At 35.8% G+C, this 25102-nt stretch overlaps 1 protein-coding gene across 5 annotated transcripts in view; it reads right to left on the bottom strand.

The window, feature by feature from the left end:
• G2E3 (G2/M-phase specific E3 ubiquitin protein ligase) overlaps positions 1–24867 on the bottom strand; it is a 56636-nt gene extending 31769 nt beyond the window's left edge. The window contains exons 1-4 of one of the 5 annotated variants that reach the window (XM_019809127.2): positions 24552–24859; positions 9851–9891; positions 4999–5096; positions 2215–2316 (exon numbers count right to left, since the gene is read on the bottom strand). In XM_019809127.2, coding sequence (XP_019664686.1) covers positions 2215–2316; positions 4999–5096; positions 9851–9887 — 237 coding nt within the window. In that variant the 5' untranslated portion in view covers positions 9888–9891; positions 24552–24859. Of the gene's footprint in view, positions 1–2214; positions 2317–4998; positions 5097–9850; positions 9892–15280; positions 16249–24551 lie in introns of those variants that run through there. The other 4 variants (XM_002928371.4, XM_019809126.2, XM_034648619.1 and 1 more) reach the window with 4 other exon arrangements.
• Between the last annotated feature and the right edge of the window lie 235 nt (positions 24868–25102).

The following is a 25102-nucleotide window of genomic DNA, read 5'->3' as shown; positions in this document are numbered from 1 at the left end:
CATCACCACAAATTTCTGTTTTAAATGACTCAGTTTGTGGTAATTTATTATGGTATAGCCCAAAGGAAACAAATACAATACCGCTGCCACTAACTAAAATTTTAAAAGAGGTATACGAACACAAAGCCTATTAGATGATTCAATAATCATTATTAAGATACACAGAAGTATCTAAAACATCTTGGAACCCTTGAGATAGCCATTATAAAATGGTCACTGATGAAGGGATTATACAGTCTTATGCTGACCCATGAAGTACCACTAGGTTATTGGAGAATACCTTGGCAACCTGAGGCTCTTCCACTAAACCGACATACGGAACTCTAGCTTAATGTCACAAATGGAGACAACTTCTTCACGATAAAGATATTCTCAAAGGTTCACAAGAGGGGAACCTGGATGGCACAGTCAGTTGGGCATCCAACTCGGTTTCGGCTCTGGTCATGATCTCAGAGTTGTAGGATCAAGCCCCGAGTTGGGCTCCACGCTCAGTGCAGAATCTGCTTGATATTCTCTCTCCCTCTTCCCCCTAGCCCTCCCGCTGGTGTCTTTCTCTAAAATAAATAATCTTTCAAAACAAAACAAAACATTCCCAATATAGTCAGAGAGGATTCAGATGTTTTAAGAAAACCGGTATTTCCAAACTGAAAGAAATTTTGAGGTCATCTTTCACCCCAAGTTCACTGTCATCAGGAGGCTGAAGAATTTTGATACTAATACTCTCACATGGTCCTTAGATAAATGCCACTACTAACCTTTTTCCCAAGGTTTTCTCTTGTGTCCTATAGCCTCTAATTTACCATCTGGTCCCAGCACCCTCAACATCTTCAAAACTAATTGCCTTTTTTTTTTTTGCCTTAACTAAAATAAAGGTCTCTATATGCTTATTTCCCTTACAGAATTTCTTGAATGAAGCTACTTATTTTCCCACCCTCCTTTATTTTCATCCAGACTTAGAAAGGGTTGGGAGTAGGACATGGAAAAAGGCAAGGGTAATAATCAGAACATTATTTTAGTTCTCTGGTGCAGGCTGTAGACCACAAATTTACCTTCATAGTTTAAAAAATCTGGTCCTTTAAGTCTAATGATATCTACCCTCTGTCACCTACTAGCTTCCACCACACCTCCAGACTTTGGCACCTTCCTCTGTATCTTAATTCTTCATACCATTGTAAACAACTTCTACATTGATGAGACAACCTTTCTTTCACTTCTTCAACTATGATGTGTCAGTGCCCTTCATCGCTACTCCAGTGCAATAATGAATCCTCTCATGACCCAAAACTGCTCCACCATTGAAACCATCAGTTCCAGTTATATTCTCTGGACAAAATTCCCTATACTTCCAACTTTTTCAATTTTTTTTAACTGTCTCATTTTCTTACTCTCATTATTTCTATTCAGACCAGACGGAAACCTACAATCCTTTCCTTGCATTTAATACAGTATGTATTACACAGAAGATTCACAAACTATAATTAAATGAACAAGGGGTTTAAGTGTAGAATACTTATCTTGGAGAACATGAGAAGGCAATGAACAAAGTTACAGAATGTCACAGAATGTCCACAAGAGGTGGAGATATCATAAATTACTGGTCCGTATAGCTCTGTAATTTCCACCTCAACCCATCATGCCAACTGAGCAACTGAGGTATAAGAATCATCTGGGTTGACTCAGGATTAAAGGTTTGAAGAACAGCAGAGTGTAAGTACAGTCATAATTCTGATGGTAGGAGTGCGTGAAATGATGGATAGGTTGGAATAAAGTAAGGAAGTGAAATCAGCATTGTCACGTATACTATTCAGAATTGGTTAACCTTGCTTTTATGTGCAAATACACAAAAAGTTCTTCTAGGGGCGCCTGGGTGGCAGAGCGGTTAAGCGTCTGCCTTCGGCTCAGGGCGTGATCCCGGCATTGTGGGATCGAAGACCCACATCAGGCTCCTCTGCTAGGAGCCTGCTTCTTCCTCTCCCACTCCCCCTGCTTGTGTTCTCTCTCGCTGGCTGTCTCTATCTCTGTCAAATAAATAAATAAAATCTTTAAAAAAAAAAAAAAAAAGTTCTTCTAAAATTTACCTTATTTGACAAAAATAAGCTTTTGAACATAAAATCAAAGTCTTATAAATTTCCAGTAGGGAAACTGATGGAAAAAACTTCCCTAGATTGATCATACTTATGGTATTTAGTGTAATGAGTAAAACAATTTACTTACCAGTTTAGAAGCCCTGTTCACTTCTTTCCTAATGTCTTCTATTAGAAAACCGTAAACTCCTTCTTCTTCTTTACCCCTCTGCCAAATTCCACTTGACATCAACTATAAATATATTCTCAATTAGAAAATAGACTTTAAGAAACTAGCTTGGAATATATATATGTAAAATGTGTGAATATATAAATACATATAAAGTGTATGTGTATATTAATATAGTATTAATATAGACACATTATATATATATATGAAATGTTCCAATAAAAAATGGACATAACTTGAATTTCAAGCACCTCTTATCTATAATAGTTATTCTTCATGGTCAAAGTAAGAGGCTACTCACATTCTTTGATTTGGAAGACACTGTACATTAACAGTTCATATAACCAAACTGGTTTCTAAAAGTATTCCAGGAAATAACAGAAAAAGGAAGAATGCAAGGCAGGAAACACCTGTATTGAAGCTTAGAAAAAAAAGTGGTAAATACTGAAAGGTGTAAATGTAATAACATAAATTTTATGGAGATAATTTAGTTTATCAGTGATATTTCAGGCTAACTTAAATCTACCTGGGTTATGAATCATAAAAGGTGTATTTATGGAAACCCATTGAATCATGGTTAACATAAATGTTTGAATTTTTAAAAATCTTTTAACTTCAGTTTAAATATGTTAAGGAAATATGAATCAAGAAAATGCATGAACCATGAATAAGAAATCCTGGATTGCAAACAGGGCTCTGTGTCCAACTTTCTGGAACTCCAGGCAAGTAACTTAATGTCTCTCACCTTAAACACAAAAATAAAAACACTGTACTAGGTTGTCTCTAAGTCTCTTTAAGCTCTAACATTCCATTACTATTTATAGTAATTTACTGCACTTTCCTGTTCACAGTGAAATTGAATCTTTTAAGTGTTGAGCCTATGTTTTGAATTTTTCCACTCATTAATGAAAAACAGAATATAAAGGAAATTTGATCAAATTAAATATATTAAATAATTAAAAAATACTTCAAATTTGTGATTAGAGAAGAGGATTATTTTAATCAATATTATATATCCTAGAGAAAACAAAAATAGACACTAGTTAAGAATTGGTTATGAAAAAAAAAACCCAATGACTAATAAAATAGCTCTCCTAATTCTACTGCATAAAAAGTAAAATAAACTCTCAGAAAAATGAAAAGGTTTTCTTTGGTGATACAAAATACAAGACTGCAAACTCACAAATAAATTTGGAGTGCCAAATTCATGTTTCCTTAAATCTTAGTACAAAGCAAGTAGTTCCCAGACCAGTCTAGAAGTCTATATTTAACCTACAAGGTACTTGAGACACAAAACTATAGTCTTAGAGAACCACTAAAAAATATGTTAGATGGTTTCTCAGGGAAGCATCTAGAGTTTTAACATGGATGCTGGGGTGGGTATACAAAGATTTGTTGTATTTCTTCCTTTAAGAGATGGGGCCTAATTCTCTTACCCTTGAATGTGGGCTAGAATTAATGACTCACTTCTAACAAACAGAACAAAGTAAAAGTGACAGTAGTATGGGACTGTGAAGACTAGGTCATATGGTTCTATCTTGGTGTCTATCTATCCCTCCCTCCCTCTTTCGTCACTTGCTCTGGAAGAAGCCAGATGCCATGCTGTGAGTACCCTACCGAGGTACCCAGGAAGTAAAGAACAGAGGCCTCCTGCCAACAGGCAGTAAGTACTAAGGCCAAAAGCCATGTGAGTGAGCCATCAGAGGTGGATCCTCCAGCCCAATCTAAATTCGTATGACTGAACCCTGGTTGACATCTCAATCGCAACCTCATGAGAGCCCCTGAGCCAGAACTACCCAGCTCAGCCAATACCAGATTCCTGACCCTCAGAAAATGTTTGAGATAGTAACTGTTTAAGCTGCTAAAATTCAGGATAATTTGTTAAGTGGTATATAACTCATACAGTATCAAGAAATATTGTGTCTATTAACTGCAGCCTTGGCATGCTAAGGCAGTGATGGTGCCATTAATATCTTAAGGCAGTGAGGTGAAAAGTTGGTGGAGGGAAGGGGAAACAAATGAGATGCTAATTCTCAGTATGAAATCACTTTTTCTTTCTTCTGAGTGACTCATAAATTCACCTATTTCCTTGTCCACAAATATTTACTACCTTTATTCAGAACTTTTCTTTTCAGGTTGTCTGCGAAATAAAATACTTTCCTTCTACTCCCTGAACTTTCAAACAACTCTTCTCTGAGATTCATCACTAGCAACAATGGAAACAAGAAAGTGGTAAAAAGACAACTCCCTTAGAGACCTAACCATTTTTTTCCTTTTTTTCACCTAGGCCCTAAAGGCCTAGGCAAAAATAAACAGATAATGATGACAGGTCTTCCTTCATACATACCAAGTAATTTCATAATCTTAGAATCTGAGAAATGAAAAACCTTATTTTACATATAGGCAAAATGAGATCCAAAGAAGCAAAATGACTTATCCAATTCTCAGAAACCAGCCATCAAGATCTAATTGTCTTGGGGCGCCTGGGTGGCACAGCGGTTAAGCGTCTGCCTTCGGCTCAGGGCGTGATCCCGGCGTTATGGGATCGAGCCCCCACATCAGGCTCCTCCACTATGAGCCTGCTTCTTACTCTCCCACTCCCCCTGCTTGTGTTCCCTCTCTCGCTGGCNTGTCTCTATCTCTTTAAAAAAAAAAAAAAAACTTAAAAAAAAAAAAAAAAAAGATCTAATTGTCTTCTTTAGAAGAGTATTAAATTTCCAGGATTTAATTATAAATTATACTCACCAAACAATAGTAATGTACAGTGAGATTCCATTTCTCATTAGTTTTCTTTTCTCCATATTGATTAGGACAGTCATCATTTTTTCGACAAAAAACACAAGCTAACAGTGAAAAAAGTAAACAGATATAAAAATATTTTTAAATTTTTAAAATAAAACCTATGGAATTGGAGCTTCTCTCAAGTGATGTATTCAATTCTTTCTGAGAGAGCAAACCACATTATATTATTACCAGTAACTTAAAATTTCTAACACCTATTTTTAAAACAATAAACATCACTGTTTTAGACTTTACATTTTTTAATTAATGTTAATGATGAATTCCAGTGTATAATTAAAATGGCAACTTGTAGGGTAACATCACAGAAAATAATGGATTAGGAAACTGCAAAAGTCTGTCTCTCCACTAAAGCAACAAATTAAGCTGCCAAAAACTGTCAGAATCAACTTTTCAGAAATTCTGAAATCTAATTTTAAAACTTACAACAATGAGGAGAATGCTCAATAAAGAAACAGAATGGTAAATTCTGATGAGCACTTTGTGGCATTTTAACTTACCGGACTACCATCCCCCACTCTCCAGCTGAGCAATGGCCTTAGGTATGATGGCCCATGTTTCAGGTTTGGATTGTCCAAGAGGAGGTAAAAATGAAGCTTGTTCTTAAAGAGAAGTGATTGTGTGTTTTGATTTGTGTGGTGGATCCCTGAGGGATGGGCTCAGATACTTGCCCTTGTTTTGCCTGCCTCAAAGCTTTCTCTGTCAAAAGCATTTAAGAAAAATATACTAGATGAAGCAGCTTGGAGTAAAGGGTAACAGACAGGACAAGCAGGTGACAGACCAAAAGACCTAGGAAAGAGGAGGCTGGGAAAAGGAGATACATAGGTAAATAAGGGCTTTGAAAAGCTCCCACAGATAACAGGGAATCTAGAGGATGCACACATGCTCAAGGCTGGATGCATGTTCAGAAAAGACCCCAGAAACCCCAAGCTTTCACCTCTGGCTGTTCTTTATGTAAGCCAATATGAAAAAAAGAAAGACCCCCAAATCAATAACAATTTTAACCTCAAAGAACTAGAAAAATAAGAGCATATTGAGCCAAAAACTAGCAGAAGGAAGGAAAAAATAAACATAGATAAATGAAATAGAAAACAGAAAAACAATAGAGGATCAATAAAAACCAAAGTTGGTTTTCTTAAAAGATCAATAAAACTGACAAAACTTTAGCCAGACTGACCTAGAAAAAAAGGAGAGGAAATTCAAAACTTAGGGAAAAGCTACAGAAATCAAAACAGTGTTGTAGTGGCATAAGGACAGCGATATAGATCAATGGGAAAAAAAGAGTTCAGAAATAAACATATATCTATGGTCAATTAATTTTGAACAAGAATGCCAAGGTCATTCATCAGGGGAAAACAGTCTCTTCAATAAATGGTACTAGGACAATTTGATAGCCATATGCAAGATAATGAAACTGAACCCCTACCTGACAGCATATACAAAAATTAAATCAAAACAGATTAAAGATGGGGTAACTTGGTGGCTCAGTCAGTTAAGTGTCTGACTCTTGATTTTGGCTTGGGTCACGATCTCAGGGTCCTGGGATCATGTCCCACATCAGGCTCTGTGCTCTGCGGGGAGTCTACTTAAGATTCTCTGCCCTCCCCTGCCCTTCCCCCAGCTCACATTCTCTCACTCAAATAAATAAATCTTTAAAAAACCCAACAGATCAAAGACCTACATGTAAGCTCTAAAACTAAACTCTTAGAAGAAAATATAGGGGTAAATCTTTATAACCCTGGATTGGCAATGGTTTCTTACAGATCCCATGAAACCAAGAACAAAAGTAAAAATGAAAAAAAAAAAAAAGATAAATTGGACTTCAACTAAGTTTTAAATTTTTGTGCATCGAAGGACACTCAAGAGAGTGAAAAGACAATCTACGGAATGAGAGAATATATTTAGAAACCATATACCTGTTAAGGGTCTAGTGTCCAGAATGCATAAGAAATTCTTATTAACTCAACAAAAACACAACCAATTTTAAAATGGATCAAATGATCCAAATAAACATCTTTCCAAAGAAGATACATAAATAGCCAATAAGCACAAAAAGAGGTTTAATGTCATTAATCTCAGGAAAATGCAAATCAAAACCACAATGAAATATCACTTCACATCCATTAGGATGGCTATGATCAAAATGTCAAAAAATAACAAATGTTGGCAAGGATCTGGAAAAACAGGAATCCTCACACACTGCTGATGGAAATGTAAAATGGTACAGTGACTTAGGAAAAATAATTTGACAGTTCCTCAAAAACTTAAACTTACCATATGACACAACAATTCCACTCCTGGGTATATATGCCAAAAAACTGAAAATGGATGTTCAAACAAATACTTGTATACTAATTGTATACTAATATTTATAGCAGCACTGTTCTCAATAGCCAAAAAGGGAAAACAAGCCAAAAAAACGTTCATCAACAGACGGATGAATGGATAAATTGATACATTATATCCATACAATGGAATATTACTCAGCCATAAAAAGAAAAGTACTAATACCTACACTACAACAGGGATGAGCCGAGAAACATTATGCTAAGTAAAAGAAGCCAAGCACAAGAGGTCACATACTATATGACTCCATTTATATAGTAGATTACATCATCCAGAATAGGTAAATACAGAGACAGACAAAAAAGCAGATTGGTGGTTTCCAGGGCCCAAGGAGAAGGGAAATGAAAAGTAACTGCCTAATGGGTAGTTCAATTGGGGATGATGAAAATGTTCTGGAACTAGATAGTGGTGATAGTTGTACAACACTGTCAATGTACCAACTGCCACCAAATTGTACACTTCAAAATAGTTAAAATGGTGAATTATGTTCTGTGTATTTTGCCCTAACAATAATAATTTTAAAAAGGCAAATTGTAGAGTCAGGGAGATCTGAGTTAAATTTTAGCACTACACTCTCACTGTGTAAACTTGGACAAGTCACAACTATAATTAAAAGAGTGCGGCAGCTACATATAACTGAATAAACATTAGTATAATTTTCAAATCTTTTCTAACTTATGATGTTTACTTGCACAGAAAATTTCTAATAACAAACTAATAAAACAATGAGAAAACCACTAGCTGAAGAGAAAAGACTGAGAATCTCAAGGCAGCAGATGAATACAAGATAAAAAGAGCTCGAATCTTTAAGTGACTGCAGGGAGCAGAAACTCCGCATCTGTTCCAACTCCCCTAACCAATCCACACTGAATTGTAACAGAAACAAGTAATAAACTTTTGTTGTGTTAAACCAGTAAGGCTTCAGCATTTATCTATTACAGCAGCTAGTCTTATTTACTAATTATTAGCGTATTAAATTAACAGTCTTATTACTAATTGTTTAGCTAATACATGTAATCAAGAATGAATGTTATGCATTGAAACGGTACATTTGCTAACAGGTTACTCACAAAATAGATTCCAGGCCTGAAAAAAAACATATGAGCTAAGCCATAACTGAAAGCCCTTTCTCCTCAATCTTTCAAAAGATTTCAAATCCCTTTCTTTCTGACCACATCAACTGCAGCAAATTGCCGTTTGTTTACTGGACATCTTATAAAGCAGCTCTCATCTTAATTCCTTCATCCCCAGTGCCTATACTTTTAGCTCTAAGTATGCATGCAGCTATCAAGAGGAAAAGGAATACAAGGAATGAGCTGAGACTACAGAACGGAAGGAAAAGCGCTGGATGGAGCTCATTTGCTATTATGCTGTGGACCAGTAGCTTTTCCATTTGTTCCCTTCCTCCCTCCAGCCAGTATATGGAGACACTGGATGCAGAACAGACTAGGTTTTAGGCATGCATTTTTATAAGCAGACTGCATTTGTTTGTATTTGTACTTAGTTGCTTTTGAATTTTACTATTTAAAATTCAGTAACATTGTTCTGACTTCACTATATTAGATCACCTTCTAACTATGGCAAATGATACTGGATCTATTCACATAAGTGAAAAACTGAGTCAATCTTAGGAAAAATATTAAGTAAGTAACAGTAAAGGTAGTATTTGCAGTCCACAATACATGAAGGTAGACCATGAATTACCAAGTTTCAGAAAAATTAGCACAGTGGATAGAAGTCTGTAGGTAAAAGCAGAAAAGCAAAATAGAGGGAGGATTAAGAACACAAATTTTCTTACCCAACATGATATGGAGTTAACAGATACTCTGTATCAGTGATGGTCAAGATAGAGTTTTATGTATCATATTTTAATTTGTAAGGGAATCAAAAAATAAATCTTAAAAAGGGTAGATGAGGGGAGTAGTGGGAGAAGAGTATAAAATAACAATTTAAATTTCTCATTTCTCATGGTAGCAAATCAATATATACTGTTTAAACTAATAAATGAAGAAATCAACAACTGAAAGCAAAGGTTACTGATTGTTAAGAGCACCTACAGATAAGTTTTCCTTTTCACGTTAAGTTTTGTGTATTGTTTAAAATGGTCTCACCTGCATTTTTCCTTATATAAGAAAAAGTCATACAAAAAGAAGAAAAAATTGTTTATTAAATAAATAATGCTGTTTTATTCAGATACAAAGCATATCTGATAAATACACATAGAGAATATAAATAAAATTTGGCAAATTGTCCTCTTATGGCATATTTTTATTGAAACGAATACATGTAATATACCTTCGTATATGGACATATGAACAAAAGCATGGATCAGGGAGCTCATTCCTATATATTGAGTCAGCCATCTAAAAAGTATTATTGTAATTAAAAAAGCAGAGTAAAATATCTTAATATTTTAAATTATATTTGAAAATGTTTTAAGTATCTTACTTACCAAGATTCTGTGAGGCACCAGGTTTATTTTCATTCATTTTACTGGGAAAAATAAGAACATACAATACAGCCATCTTAATTTCTAAAGTTTCAAATTATCCACTTTAATAAAATTTAGTCACTGCATAATTATAAATAAGTTGCATAATTATTTCTTTCTCTAGTACTTAATTTCCTTACCTTTCACACATCTAACAAGCATGTTAAAGTCTGGGAACACTTAAAATCAGAGGGAATGTTTTTTTTAGTTGTCAAGAAGATTAAGATGACTACTGGCAGTTAGTGGAAAGAGGTCAGGATTGCAGGATAATCTGTAATGTAGCATATAGACACCTACATAACAAATAGTCTAGACTTCCATATTTCCAGCTGGACATTTGAATCAGTTAAAAAACACTGTAATTACATTAACCTAGAACCTAAGCCCATTTGACACATAAATACAAAGCCTTTTTTTCCTTGCTGTTTAGAACAAAATGAATTTTCAAACTACAACTCCTATGTAAGTCAAGAAAATTTGTATTTTACTTTTGTTCATCATTTTATCAAGAACTGTTCATTATGTAGGGGGGAAAACGTCACATCATCAATAGCAACGCCACTGAGTAGCCCACAAAACAATCCTTATGAAGCTATATTTGTGACTTGCATTTGCAGGGATTCTTCACAGAGCAGCAAGCATCTGACTGCCATATCACTCTTCCAGTACAACGTTCAACCTTGTGTATACTGAAAGACATTGATCTGCCTCTGTCTCCTCACTCCCTACTAGTTAACGAAGTTACTTATATTCATTACTGAAACATACCTTTTTCTAACTGTTCTCTAGTTTGAAAAGATCAGAAGAATATTATCTTAACATCAAAGTTTCACTTTACCAAAAATATGTTAACAGTCTACTTAAAATGTTGCGAGATTCAAGTAGAAAGTTTATGTTTAAGCTCTTGGAATTTAAGTAGAAAAGAATAAAATTAATAACGGTACGAGGTAAATGTAATCTCATTTTAGTTTTCAAACCAACGCTCAGAGATGTTAAAAAGCTGTCCAAAGTCAGAGCTCGTTAAGTGGGAACAGACTAAGCCATAACTGAGTGACTACACCACTTCACATGAAAATAATAAAAGAACACAATAAATAACAAAGAATATTAAATGTCAAAGGAAAGACAAAACCGCCCTACAAATATTACTAGCAACTTCCATCAATGCTTTCTTACAATTTGAAATTTGTATTTCATAGTGATTATAAGAACTGTTTTGGATTTAAACACCGATTTTCTCATATCACTTTTGTGTTTTTATAAAAAGTCACAGTCCAAATTTGGATCATTTTGTCTCCAAGCCTTCAGTATTTCCTGGTTCTTCCTTACAAAAAACCATATGTGCCATCAAGATTGGTATTTCTTAAAAGAATCCTTAAAACAACAAAAGAGCCCCACATTAAGCAGGCTTTGTAATTAAGTAGGTCTTTCCCATCTCCTCCCCACAATCATTAATGTAATATTAAAGTAGTATTTTGTGTTTTCTAGACTTTCTGTTTTTTAGAAGCACGGATTATACAGTACAGGCATAGGACGACACTTTTGATGTTTATACATGTTCGTACAATGACTGTAGACTTCCCCGCTGGCCAAACTAAGGATCACAATCTGATTTTAAAACATGCTAAAAGATGTATGGGGATAGAGATGCATCTTAAAACTGAAGAACTACAATAAATAGGAAGATTAAATGCCTCTTTTATATTAGGACTTTTTTATAATTCAACTTCTTTTTCCAGTTATATTTTTTGGTTAATTTCAGAGGTAGAATATAGTGATTCATTGGTTGCATATAACATCCAGTATTCATTACAACAAGTGCCCTCCTTAATTTAATGTCCATCCCCAATTATCCCTTCCCCCCCCACCCACCTCCCCTCCACAACCTTTAGTTATTTCCTAGAGTTCAGCCTCTGTAATTCAACTGCTGATGAATTCTGCATAAAAATCTATTCACACGTAAGAATTTATTGAGGAAAATTCCATAAACATATAACCATAGTTCACCTAGAGTAAACATAAAAATTTTAATTTATAAATGTTTAATCAATATCCAACAACACAGATTTACATTTGAGATCCACTCTCTCTCTCATTTATAATTCCTTACCTTCTTCCTCTGTGGGTAAATTGCAACTGTTTTTTACTTTTAGATTTATTGTAATTCAGAATAATGATTGAGGTCAACAACACAGACAACTATAATAAAGATATTTTAAATTCTCTCAATGACCTTAATGCAAACATTAATCACATATTACTTTGTATTATGTTTATTTCAATTTTTTTAATTCTTCAGCTACACTGGCAAATTCCCCGAGGTAAAATTCCCGTATCATTCAGCACAGCGCTAATAAATATTTAAATATGATGAATACATACTCCAGAGATATTGATATGACAGGCAAGGTTCTAGACTACATTTTTTATGTAGCTACATCTTCTCTTCCTCTTCTCCTTCCCACTGCAAGGACCCAAGGCATCTCTTGGTGGACAGTATGATAAAGTTCTGTCTAGATCTTTATAACATATAAGATAACTATGTTATCTTAAGAAAAACGGTGTCTGAATTTTTTGTCATTACTAGTCTCAGAACTCTGCACCAAAACAAGAGCTTTCTCATAGTTACAAACAAATGTAAAAGAATTAAAAGTGAACATCAATCTCACATGATGCCAAAAAAAGGTATCAGAGACGTATGTAGAGAACCATGCTGAAAAACCTTCAAATGTCATCAGCTATAAGCTGATCATAAGAAGGATCTCCAGTACTAGCAAAACATGTATGGGAAAGATTTTTCCTATGTGTGCTAATATTTAATAAGCACTTTACGTAGTTTTTCAAAGTGTATTAATATACACAATTCCACACAGACCAATGGAACAAAACTAGAAAGCCTAGAAATAGATCTTTTTCCAGTCATTTGATTTTCAACAAGGGTAACAAACCAATGAACGGGGAAAAGAAAAGTCTTTTCAACAAATAGTGCTGGAAAAACTGGACATCCATACGGAAAACAAATGAACAAATGAACCTTGAACCATACTTCACACCATGATCCATACTTCACGCACACATAATTTCAAATGGATCATATACCTAATTGTATAAGCTACAACTACAAAAGTTTTAACAGAAAAAGTAATAAATTATACAACAAAACTAAAAACTTCCACTCATCAAATGATATGATTAAGAAAGTTACATATGCCACAGACTGGGAGAAAGTATTTGTAAAAGCTGTGTCTGACAAAGACTTGTACCTAGAATATATAAAGAACTACTACAACTCAATTACAAAGTAAACAATTCAATAAAAAAAAAAATGGGCAAAAAACATGGACACTTCATGAAGAAAGACATGTGAATGGTTAATACACACATGAAAAGATGCTCAACATCATTTATAATTAGGATAATAAAGATTAAAACCAAGGCGCTGCCGGTTGGCTTAGTCGGTAGAGCATGTAACTCTTGATTTCAGGGCTGTAAGTTTGAGCCCCAATGTTGGGTGTAGAGATTACTTAAAAATAAAATCTTAAAAAAAAAAAGAAGATTAAAACCACGACAGACCACTTCATACCCACAATAATGGATAAGATTAAGAAGACTATCAACACCAAACATTGGATATGAATCAACTGAGAAACTCACATAAATTTTTGGTGGAAATGTAAAAAGTGTTAAACATACACCCATACACTAGCCTTTGATGTAGGAATTTCACATCTAGTTATTTCTACAAGAAAAATAAAAACATATACAGACAGAAACCTTATGCAAGTGTTCATTGCAGCCTTCTTCATGATCTCCAAAGCTGAAAACCCACAAGTTCACCACTAAGAAAATGGATAAACAAATTGCAGTTTACTGATAATATACAATCCTACTTAGCAATAGGGGCACCTGGGTGGATCAGTCTGTTAGGCATCTGCCTTTGGCTCAAGTCATGATCTCAGAGTCCTGGGATTGAGCCCCGCATTGAGGTCGCTGCTCAGAGGGAGTCTGCTTCTCCCTCTCTCTCTGCCAACTATCCCCCACTGCTCCATGCTCACTCTCTCCCCCAAATAAATAAATAGAATGTTAAAAAAAATACTACTTAGCAATAAAAAGGTAAGAAGTGCTACAAGATGCAACAAAACAAATGAACCTCACAGATACCATGCTGAGTAAAAGAAACTACATACCATTCATATTTACACTATCACATTCATATGACGTTCTGAGGCTGGCAAAATGAATCCACCATGAAAAATAACACAACAGTGCTTGTCTCTCAGTCAGGGAAATGAATGAAAAAGGATATGAGGTAACTTTCTGAAATATCCTAATTTGCTAAGTCAGTAAATGATATAGAGAAGAAATCTCAATTTCCAACAAAGATACAGAGCTACACAACATTATTCCTTCCTCTTAATTTTGTTTTCAAGGAAACACCATAGGTCCACTGTGTAGTCCAGATCTGATGCTGACTCCTTTAGTTTACACACAGCCCTGGCTTTGCCTGACCTTATCAAAACATCAGTTCATTTAAATTTCACCTAAATGCCACCTTTCTCCAAAAGCCTTTAAGAAACTGTTTCACCCTTCGTTTGGTGAGAAGCCTGGTGGCTCCTCTGGTCTGCAATCTTTTTCAATGCAATGAGTTATAAACTCAACTTAACACATTACATATTTATCTCTGGTGGTTTTAGGCTGAACTTTAGGTCACAAAACAACTGCTGAATATTATTCAGGAGTTCTGTATATTATTCTTGTAACTTTTTTCTAAGTTTAAAATTATATCAAAATTAAAAGCTATCCCCAAATTGGATGTTCTAAAGACAGCATATAATTCATACTTTTGACCAGTTGACATTATCCTTCTTCTTAATCCCCAGACCTGAAATAAAACTTTTTTCTAAATCCTGATTGATGTTTGTTTTATTTCAGTCTTCACAATGAAACTTTAGCCAAAAAAAAAAAAAAAAAAAGGGTGGGGGGCACCTGTGTGGCTCAGGTGATGATCCCAGAGTCCTGGGATTAGGGTTGGGTTCTCTGCTCAGCAGGGAGCCTGCCTCTCCCTCTGCCCCTGCTCCCCCACTCATGCACTCTCTCTTTCAAATAAATAAATAAAATCTTTAAAAAAAAAGAAAAAGACTATTCACGTATTTTTAATTGATTTTATCATTTGTTTTCCTTCCAGTGTATGAACTTTGTAACTTCCTAAGTGGAAGGAGGAAAAGAATATTATGTAAATATATGTCTCAATAATAGCCCAAGTCTTAACAGACTTGGTCTTCTAAGTAATAGCAAACTAGTCTCTTCTTCCTTCAGACACCATGAACAATTTAATGAAGAGTTCCAAGAAGCCACTGTCAAGAAGTATTCTGAGTCTCTTCCACTGCTTACCTCCACTTGGTCAGTCTGTGATACTCCTCCCTTCAAAAGATGAAGCCTGATTTCCCTCTCTCCTTGATTGTGGCCATGCTTAGTAACTTGCTTCTACCAAAAAGGCTGGCAGAAATCACAATGTATGGCTAGGTCATAAAAGTCACTGTGACTTCCACCTTGCTCTCTATCATAGAGGAAGCTAGCTGTCAGGTCATAAAGACTTTGAAGATGCTCCTTGGAAAGGCCCACCTAGCAAGAGCGAGCCATTTTAGAAATAAATCCTCCAACCCCAATTAAGCCTCATATGATTGAAGACTAGCTAACAACCTGAGAGCAACTTCATGGGAGACCCTAAGTCAGAACCACACAGCTAAGCTGCTCCCAAATTTCTGACCCACAGAAACTGTCAGATACTGTTTGTTGTTTTAAGTCACAAAGTTTTGGGCTGATTTGTTACACAGTAACAGAACTCTAATACAATAAAGTAAACCAAATTCTCTCTTGTTACAGCTGGATAGCTAAGTTTTTTGGTGAGATTTTTAGGATTTTCAATATATAAGATTGTGTCATCTGCAAATAGACAATTTTACTTTCTCCTTTCTGTTTTGTATGCCTTTTATTTCTTTTTCTTGCCTGACTGCTCAGGCTAGGAATTCCAGCCATGTTACATAGCAATGGTGATAGTGGGCACCCGTTTTATTCCTGATCTTACAGAAAAAGTTTTCAACCTTTCACCACTGAGTATGTTAGCTGTGGACTTGTTATGTTTGGCCTTTAATATGCTGAGATATGTCCCTTCTGCACCCAATTTGTTGAGAATTTTTATCATGAAAGGATGTTGAATTTTCTTAAATGCTTTATCTGGATCTATTGAAATGACCATTTGATGTTTATTTCTCATTCTATTAATTCGATGTGTCACATTTACTGATTTGCATAGATTGAACCATCCTTGCATCTGGAATGAATTCCACTTGATCATGGTGTATGATCCTTCTTAAAAAAATTTAAGTATAGTTGACATACAATATTAATTTCACATGTAGAACACAGTGATTCAACATTTACAAACATTACAAAATGCTCATCACAGTAAGTCGTTACTACCTCTCACCATACAAAGTTATTACAATATTACTGTCTATATTTCCTATACTGTACTTTTCATCCCCCACAAATTATTCACTTTATAAGTTTATTCCTCTTATTCCCCTTCACCTATTTTACCCATTCCCTCCCATATCCCTCTGTTCTGGCAACCATCAGTTTGCTCTCTGTATTTGTTCCTTATATTTATGAATCTGTTTCTGGTTTTTTGGTTTTTATTTATTCGTTTTGTTTTTTAGATTCCACATGTAAGTGAAGTCAAATGGTATTTGTCTTTCTCTAACTTATTTCACTTAGCATAATGCCCTCTAGATCCATCCACATTGTCACAAATGGCAATATTTCATTTTCTTGGATTGCTTCCACATCTTTTAAATAATGCAATAAACATAGGGATGCAGGTATTTTTTGGAATTGTTTTCATTTTCTTCAGGTAAATATCCAGATGTGGAACTACTAGGTCATGTAGTATTATGATCATTTAATGTGTTGTTAAATTTGGCTAGATAGTATATCTTGTTGAGAATTTTTTCATCTATACTCATCAGAGATACTGACCTGTAATTTTTTTTGTAGTGTCCTTATCTGGCTTTGGTATCAGGGTATGCTGGCCTCATAAAATGAGCTTGAGAGTTGAATATATAGTTTAGAAAAGACATACAACAAGGCCAACAAACAAATGAAAGAAGCTGGAAAAAAACACAAAAATGTGGAGTGTCCCTCCACATATGAATTGCAAGGAACCCTGGATAGTCAAAACCAAAAAATAAAAAGTGAATGACTTATACTTCCCAACTTGGACACTTACCACAAAGCTATAGTAATTGAAACAGGTTAGTACTGGCATGAGTATGAACATACAGATCAACTGAAGAGAAGAGTATAGAAATAAAGCCATACTTCTATGATCAATTTTTGACAAGGGTGCCATGACTATTCAACAGGGAAAGAACAGTCTGTTCAACAAATGGTGCTGGGACAAATGGGTAGCCACATGCAAAGCAATGAAGCTGGAGCCGTATCTTGCACTACATATAAAACTCAGACTGAAGACTTAATATGTAAGAGGAAAAACTATAAAAAAAAACTTAGAGGAAAACATAGGGTTATGTAAATCTCCATGACCTTGGATTTGGCAATGGTTTCTTATATATGACAACAAAACCATAACAAACAAACAAAAAAACCAAACAAAAATTTAAAAAATAATAATTTGTACTACACAATCAAGAGAGTAAAAAGACAATCCACAAAATGGAAGAAAATATTTGGAAATCATATACCTGATAAAAAGCAAGTATCCAGAAATATATAAGAAACTTTTAGAACTCAACAACAAAATGACAACCAAATTTAAAAACAGGCAATAACAGACATTCTCCAAAGAAAATATTAATACAATCAACAAGCACCTAAAGAGATGCTCAATATCATTAGTCATTAGGACTCTGCAAATTAAAACAACAAGATACCACTTGATGCCCACTCAAGTGATTATAATTTAAAAAGCAACAATACAGAGGGGCGCCTGGGGGGCTCAGTCAGTCAAGTGCCTGCTTTCGGTTCAGGTCATGATTCCAGGGTCCTTGGATCTAGCCCTGTGTCAGGCTCCTCGCTCAGCGAGGAACCTGCTTCTCCCTCTCCCTCTGCCTGTCACTCCCCCGCTTGTGCTGTCTCTCTGTCAAATACATAAATAAAATCTTTAAAAAAAAAATTTTTTTAAAAGAATAGAAAGAAATTGGAAATTTCTCATACATTGCTAATGGGAATGTAAAATGGGAAACTTACTACGGAAAATAGTCTGGCAGTTACTCAACGTATCATATATAGAACTACCATATCACCCAATAATTTCACTAGGTACTTATTCAAAAGAACTGAAAGCAGATTTTCAAACAAAAACTTGTACACAAATGTTCATAACAGTACTGTTCACAATAGCTAAAAAATGGAAATGACTCATTTGTCCATTAAACTGATGGTATACAAAATGTGGTATATCCATAGAATGTAATATTATTCAGGTATAAAAAAGAATGAAGCACTGATATATGCTACAACATGGATGAATCTTAGAAATAAGCTAAGTGAAAGAGGTCAGACACAAAAGTTCACATATTATATAATCCCATTTATATGAAATAACCAGAACAGGTAAATCCATAGAGACAGAAAGCAAATTTGTGGTTTCCAGGAACTGGGGGAATAGAATATATGGAATGATTGCCTAATGGGTATGAGTTTTCCTTTAGGGATGATAAAAATGTCTAAAACTAGATCGAAGTGATGGTGATAGTTGTACAACATTGTGAATGTACTAAATGTCACTGAATGGTTAAAACAGTTAATTTTATGAGTGATTTTTACTTCAATAAAGTTAAATGTACACCTATCATATGATGCAGTCAAGTAATAAAGACATGTACCTTGTACACAGTGTCGATAGTGGCTAAAAAATGTCCTACTTTTATAGACAAAATCCATAAGCAACCTAATTGCCTATCAACAGACAATGGATAAGATAAACTGAGGTATATTCACATAATGGAATACATTTATTAAAACTAAACTGTACCCATAAATGGGTGAATTTTATTCTATAAAATTCCATTACCAGAAAGATACATAAAGTGAATACCTTCATTAAAAATAAAGATATTTGCTTAAATTAAAAAGAAAAGCAGCATGCGAGCAGGTTGTAGGTCCCCATTCCATCCAACAGTAAGAGTGAAAAGACTGAAAAATCAACGGTTTTGGATCAGTAAGGGGGGGGGGGACATCAGACAAACCACTGTCCCCAAGAATGGACAGACAGGTGTGTACCAGGAGTCACAACTTACTTTAGCAGAGACTTACCAGCTGGAACCACTGTGGGATCCAGAGCTGGGGTAGGAAAACCTGAACTGTAATTGACTAATGGTTGGAGACTCAGTGTGGACAATTTGAGAGTTAAAAACTTCAGGAGGACCCAGTTATGGGGACTCCACACAATATTGTTGAGATTCATCATTAGGAACTCAACCAGGATCTCAACCAGGATCCCACAGTACATATCAGAGAAAAATCTTGTCATTCTGGCAGGAAGAGGGGGAAAGATACCACTCTGAAATATGTCAAAGCATTCTGTTTTTCTTAATAAGGCCTGCCCTCAGGAGAAACTAGTTAACCAGAGACTAACCTGCTAGGGTATTATCATAGCTGAACTGACCTGGGGGAAGGGAAGTAACTGACTCCAAGCTAGTCTAGCCATCCTATCTCATATGAGGGGGTATGTGGAGGAAACTGAGAAATACTTGTAAGTTCACAGACATAAGCTCATGAAAAGACTAAGACCTCATCATAGAACTCTTCCCCTTCACCCACACCTTACCACCACATTACTAACAGCCTATTTACAGCAATTCCTTTTACCCAATAAGGCTACCAAGAAAAAATTACAAATCATCATGGCAAAAGGTACAATTTGAAAAAATAGAGCAAGTATCCAAACCAGACACGGCAGGAATGTTGGAATTATCAGACTGGGAAATTGAAATAACTATGATTAATATGCTAAGGGCTCTAATAGATAAAGTACACAGTATACAAGAACAGATGGCAATGTAAGAAGAAAATGGAAATCCTAAGCAAGCACCAAAAGAAATGCTAGAGATCAAAAACATTGTAATAGAAATGAAGAATGTCTTTGATGGGATTCCAGGTAAACTGCACATGGCTGAGTAAAGAATCTCCAAGCTTGAAGAGATCTCAACAGATACTTTTAAAACTGAACAAAGAGAACACACACTGAAAAAAGAAAAACAAAACAAAACAGAACAAAATATCCAAGGACCTTGGGACAACTACAGAAGGTGTAAAATAAACGTTTTGGGAATACTAGAAGAGAGGAAAGAATAGAAGAAATATCTGAAACAATTTAATGACAGGTGCCTGGCTCGCTCAAATGGTAGAGCATATCTGGGGTCATGAGTTCAAGTCCCACACTGCGTGTAAAGCTTACTTAAGTAAAAAAAAAAAAAAAAAAAAGCTTAAAAGAAAGCTAAAAAAAAATTTAATGACAAGTCACTGTCAACATCACACCACAGATCCACTAAGTTCAGAGAACCCAAGGAGAATAAATGCCAAAAAACTATACCTTGGTATATCATTTCAAACTACAGAAAATCAAAAAATAAAGAAAAAAAAAAAACCTGTAAGAGGGGAAAAAACACTTTACCTATAGAGGAACAAAGGAAGGAATTATATCTGATGTCTCCTCAGAAACCATGCAGGCAAGAAGTGTTGAGGAAAAAAAAATCCAATCTAGAATTCTGTATCTTGCAAAATTATCCTTCAAAAGTGAAAAAGAAGGGGCACCGGGGTGGCTCAGATGGTTAAGCATCTGACTTGATTTCGGCTCAGGTCATGATCTCGGGCTATGAGATGGAGCCCTGTATCAGGTTCTGAGCTGAACGTGGAGCCTGCTTGGGATTTTCTATCTTCCTCTCCCTTTGCACACGTGCACACTCTCTTACAAAAAAAAAAAAAAGTAAAGATCTTCTCAAACAAAATTGAGAGAATTTGTTGCCAGTAGAGCTGCCTTTATAATAAGGTTAAAAATGTTAAAAGAAGTTCTTGAAAGAGAAAGAATTCAGAAATTCAGATCTACATAAAGGAAGACCATCGAATAAGGAATAAGTGAATGTAAAATAAAAACTTTTATTTTTCTTATTCTAATTAATCTAACAAACAGTTTGTTCAAAATAACAATACCAACAATTATTGTACGAGCTGTAAATGTATACTGCAAATTTTAGGACAACCACTAAAAAAAGTTAGAAAGGAAATATAGCTGATACCCTAAGAAAGGAAAAAATAAAATCATATAAAACGCTTAATTAAAACCACAAAAGGCAGAAAAAGAGTGGAGACAAACAGGAGCAAAAAACAAGGGCAACAAATAGAAAAACAGTAACAAATAATGGTAGACATTAATCAAACTACATTAAATGCAAAAATTTTTTAAGTTACTAAATCTTTTGATGCCTAGTTTCTTCATCTTAATATGGGGATAATAATACCATGGCTATAAGGATTAAGTGAGAAAATATGTATAAAGCATCTGGAGTTCTGTGAATGTTAGTAAATATTACTCGTAATTTTTTACCACTTGAAATGTCTTCTGAACCTACAATTTCTATACAGATTTTTCCGTATTTGTGAAATTTACAAACCATATGGTATCACTAAAATCTCTACTAAACTATTCAGAATTACATTCTATCACTTCAGAAAAAAAGTAAAGTTTAAAAAAAAAACCTAAATTCCTCATCATTTAACAAGACACAATGTGTTAAATTGTTAAAATAACAAGCACTCACTGAACATATACAGTTTCAGTGTACAAGGACACTCAGTTCTGTACTAAGAATTGCAGATATAAAGACAAAGAGAACAAGAGCTCTCAGTCTACTGCTATGTTTACAACTAAACTGCACTGAGGAAGAAGAACTCCGCCTGGGGAAATCTAGGAAAGTACTGGAAACCCACTGGGTAAAATCTTAAAGGGACCTAAAAAGTTGATGGCTAAGTATATATAAAAATGAGAGAGAACAGATTTGGACAATGGTAGTAGTACGGATAGAATATCACAGGTTGGAAAAGAGTGGTGGAATATTATGGAGTTGATGCTTGCAGATAGAGGTTGGAACCAGATTGACAAGGGCTTTGTAAAAAATGAAAAAAGTTGAGAAATCTGAAGTATATTTGGCAGACAAAGAGGAGTCACCAGAGATTTTTTTTTTATTTTTATTTTATTTTTATTTTTTTTAAAGATTTTATTTCTTTATTTGTCAGAGATAGAGACAGCCAGTGAGAGCAGGAACACAAGCAGGGGGAGTGGGAGAGGAAGAAGCAGGTTCCTAGCGGAGGAGCCTGATGTGGGGCTCGATCCCACAACACCGGGATCACGCCCTGAGCCGAAGGCAGACGCTTAACCGCTGTGCCACCCAGGCGCCCCAACCAGAGATTTTTAAGAGGCAATATTTGAAAGGACAGACTGCAGAGAGAAGCAGGAAGCATTATTTAAAATAATAATAATAATGACATTAAAGAAAAAAGTCATAAACTTCCTAGTTAAATCTAGTTTCTGAACCTGGTTCAAACATTTTGGTAGTTGTGTGAGAACTGAACCCTCTTAGCCTCTGTTTTCTTATCTGAAAATAGTAAATATTGCAGTGTTACATGTGAAGATCGAGATAATGTATGTAACGTGGTTTGTACAATGCTTAGTAATTTAATATAATCGGAGATATATGTATCATTTACTATGTGCCACACAATAATCTAAGATTTTTATATGTTATATAATTTGACTCTCACAATAATCCCACAAGGTAGGTATTGTTACTATCCCATTAACACAGGCCAGGGATTTGAAGCACAGAAGGGTAAAGCAGCTTGCTTGGGTCACGCAACTACCAACTGGTAGAGATGGAATTCCAATCGAGGCAACCTGACTCCAGTTCCACGCGTTTAACTGTATAATGCCTCTCTAAGAAAGATCAAGTCAGTGCTCTTAAAACTCTTGTCAGGGGTCACCTGAGTAGAGCAGTTGGTTGGGATGCCCACTCTTGGTTTCTGCTCAGGTGGTGATCTCATGGGTTGGGAGATCAAGCCCATGACAGGGTATGCACTAGGCATGGAGTCTGCTTGGGACTTTCTCTCTCTCTCAAATAAATAAATCTTTAATTTTGAAGTGTAGGAATCAGCACTTAACAAACTCTTCAAGGTAATGTGTACACAATAAAATTTGAAATCCACTAATGATTTAGTTAGAGCAAAAATAAATGAAAAAAAGTCCAGATAAGGACAAGAAATATATTAAAATGTAGAGACTAATTTCTTTTTAATTACTATTTGCGGGTAGCTCGCATAAAATGAGCAGAACAGCTGTCTGCAATTCTTAGGAAAGTACAAGTAATGTCTTTGCTACAATCTCACACAAATGTTTAAATCTCAACAATCATAAATACCGAATATTTAAATTTATTTTTCCTGGCTAATAATGAAACAAAAGTTCACCAGCAGGAATAGGAGAGTAAGAGCAGCCAGTAATAGATGAAGGAAGGTCTACTTTTTAAAAGATATTTATACATTTTTATGGTATGATACCCAGGTGTTAAAATCTTAAAAGGAACATAAAATATCGGTTTCTATAAAACAACACGATATTAGTCCGACAGTGTTCAATAAGGCAAGATATAAAATTTCTATACATTTAAACTCATTTATATTTTAGATGCAGGGTACACATTTAAACTATTCCACAAGAAGGCAGACTTTGCTATGGGGTTAAACAGCGTTTGATATTTGAGGTAGTTCATCGCTAAAAATAAAACAACAAAACAAAGAAAACCCAATCCTGGAAACATTAGTAGAGTGTTTCCATAATGACTCCACAATAACCCAGTCGGCCAATGAATTAAGGAGGTGAAAAGGCAGATCTGTGGAACTAGCTAAACCTTATCCCTATTGTTAGCAAACTAAGACCTTTATGAATTACCGCTGTTACTATAGTTAGTTTAAATGAGCAAGAGTCTCGGATTTTTGCGGTACAAGAAAAATGTCAATTGTGAAAGAAAAATATCCGGGTTTTAAATACAAAGGATACTCAGATTTCAGTTTAAATCCCCACCAGGCATTTCAAAGACTGTCATTTCCCTGCGGTTCACAGTAATAAAGACTACTCTGAGTATCCCTCTTAGGAGGAACTCGGAGCTACGTACAGCATCTCCTCATTTCTAAATCTGCCCACAACCTTCCATCTTTAATAAAGGAAGATTCTTTTACCTGTGGTAACGCTTTCGCAATTAGATCTAACTACTGTTACCGCTTCAGCATTCAAGTCCAATTGGTGGAAATACTAAACTGTGTTTACCAGAAAGTCAAACAAGGCTTAATCTCGGGGGCGGGGGGCCTCGGAATCCTCAGTACTCAGAGTTGGCTTGTGTGCGCCGGCCCGGGACACGCTTCCCAGAGCCCCGACTTCCCAAAGTCTTCAAGCCCAACCCCATCACCCAACACCCACAAAGGCACTCCGCGGCCTCCGCCACACTATCCTGCCTCTCGACCCCTGTCCCAACTAACGGTCCAAATTCTCTCCCTGGAATACTCAGTTTCTTCCCGTTCTCCATTCACTCACCAAGGCGCGCTGGGCAGAAGTTCCAGAACGGTCGTGTCACCTTTCCCTTCTTTCGCGGAGCCGCAAAGCGGACCTCGAGCAGCCCCATCCAACGGCCCACAAGATTCAAATTCGTCCACTTCCGGCTGCAATCCGGAAGGTGCGCTGAGCTCCGCCCCCTGTGGGGCGGGGCCCACGGCAACGCAGGATGTGGGGGAAGGACGAAGCACGCCCGGTTCCTTTCTGAAGGAGTGCGAGCTCCGCTGTGCTGCCAGATCTTCTGTGTCTTTTGCGTGTGTTCTTACTTCACAGGTTACAGAAGAGTCCAGGCGCAGAGTTGGTGTCTCTGCCCGGAGACTCTTGAGAGGATCCTCTTGTTTCTGAAATGGACAGAGACGCGCTGAAGTTTCATTCCTACAAGGGCTGGAGAGAATAAAAGCACTGATGGGGCCCTGATGTTTTAACTCCTCCTACCGCGTAAACAGCTATAGCGGAGAGGAAAAAACAAACCCTAAACAAACCTACTTTCCCTGGGCCGCCTTAGTTCCGGCACAGTCAGAACATTTAACTCC

The sequence above is a fragment of the Ailuropoda melanoleuca genome, chromosome 20 (assembly GCF_002007445.2).
Source record: "Ailuropoda melanoleuca isolate Jingjing chromosome 20, ASM200744v2, whole genome shotgun sequence".
NCBI lineage: Eukaryota > Metazoa > Chordata > Mammalia > Carnivora > Ursidae > Ailuropoda > Ailuropoda melanoleuca.
Note: the sequence above shows the minus strand (reverse complement) of the source record. Positions and strands in the feature narration are given on the sequence as shown.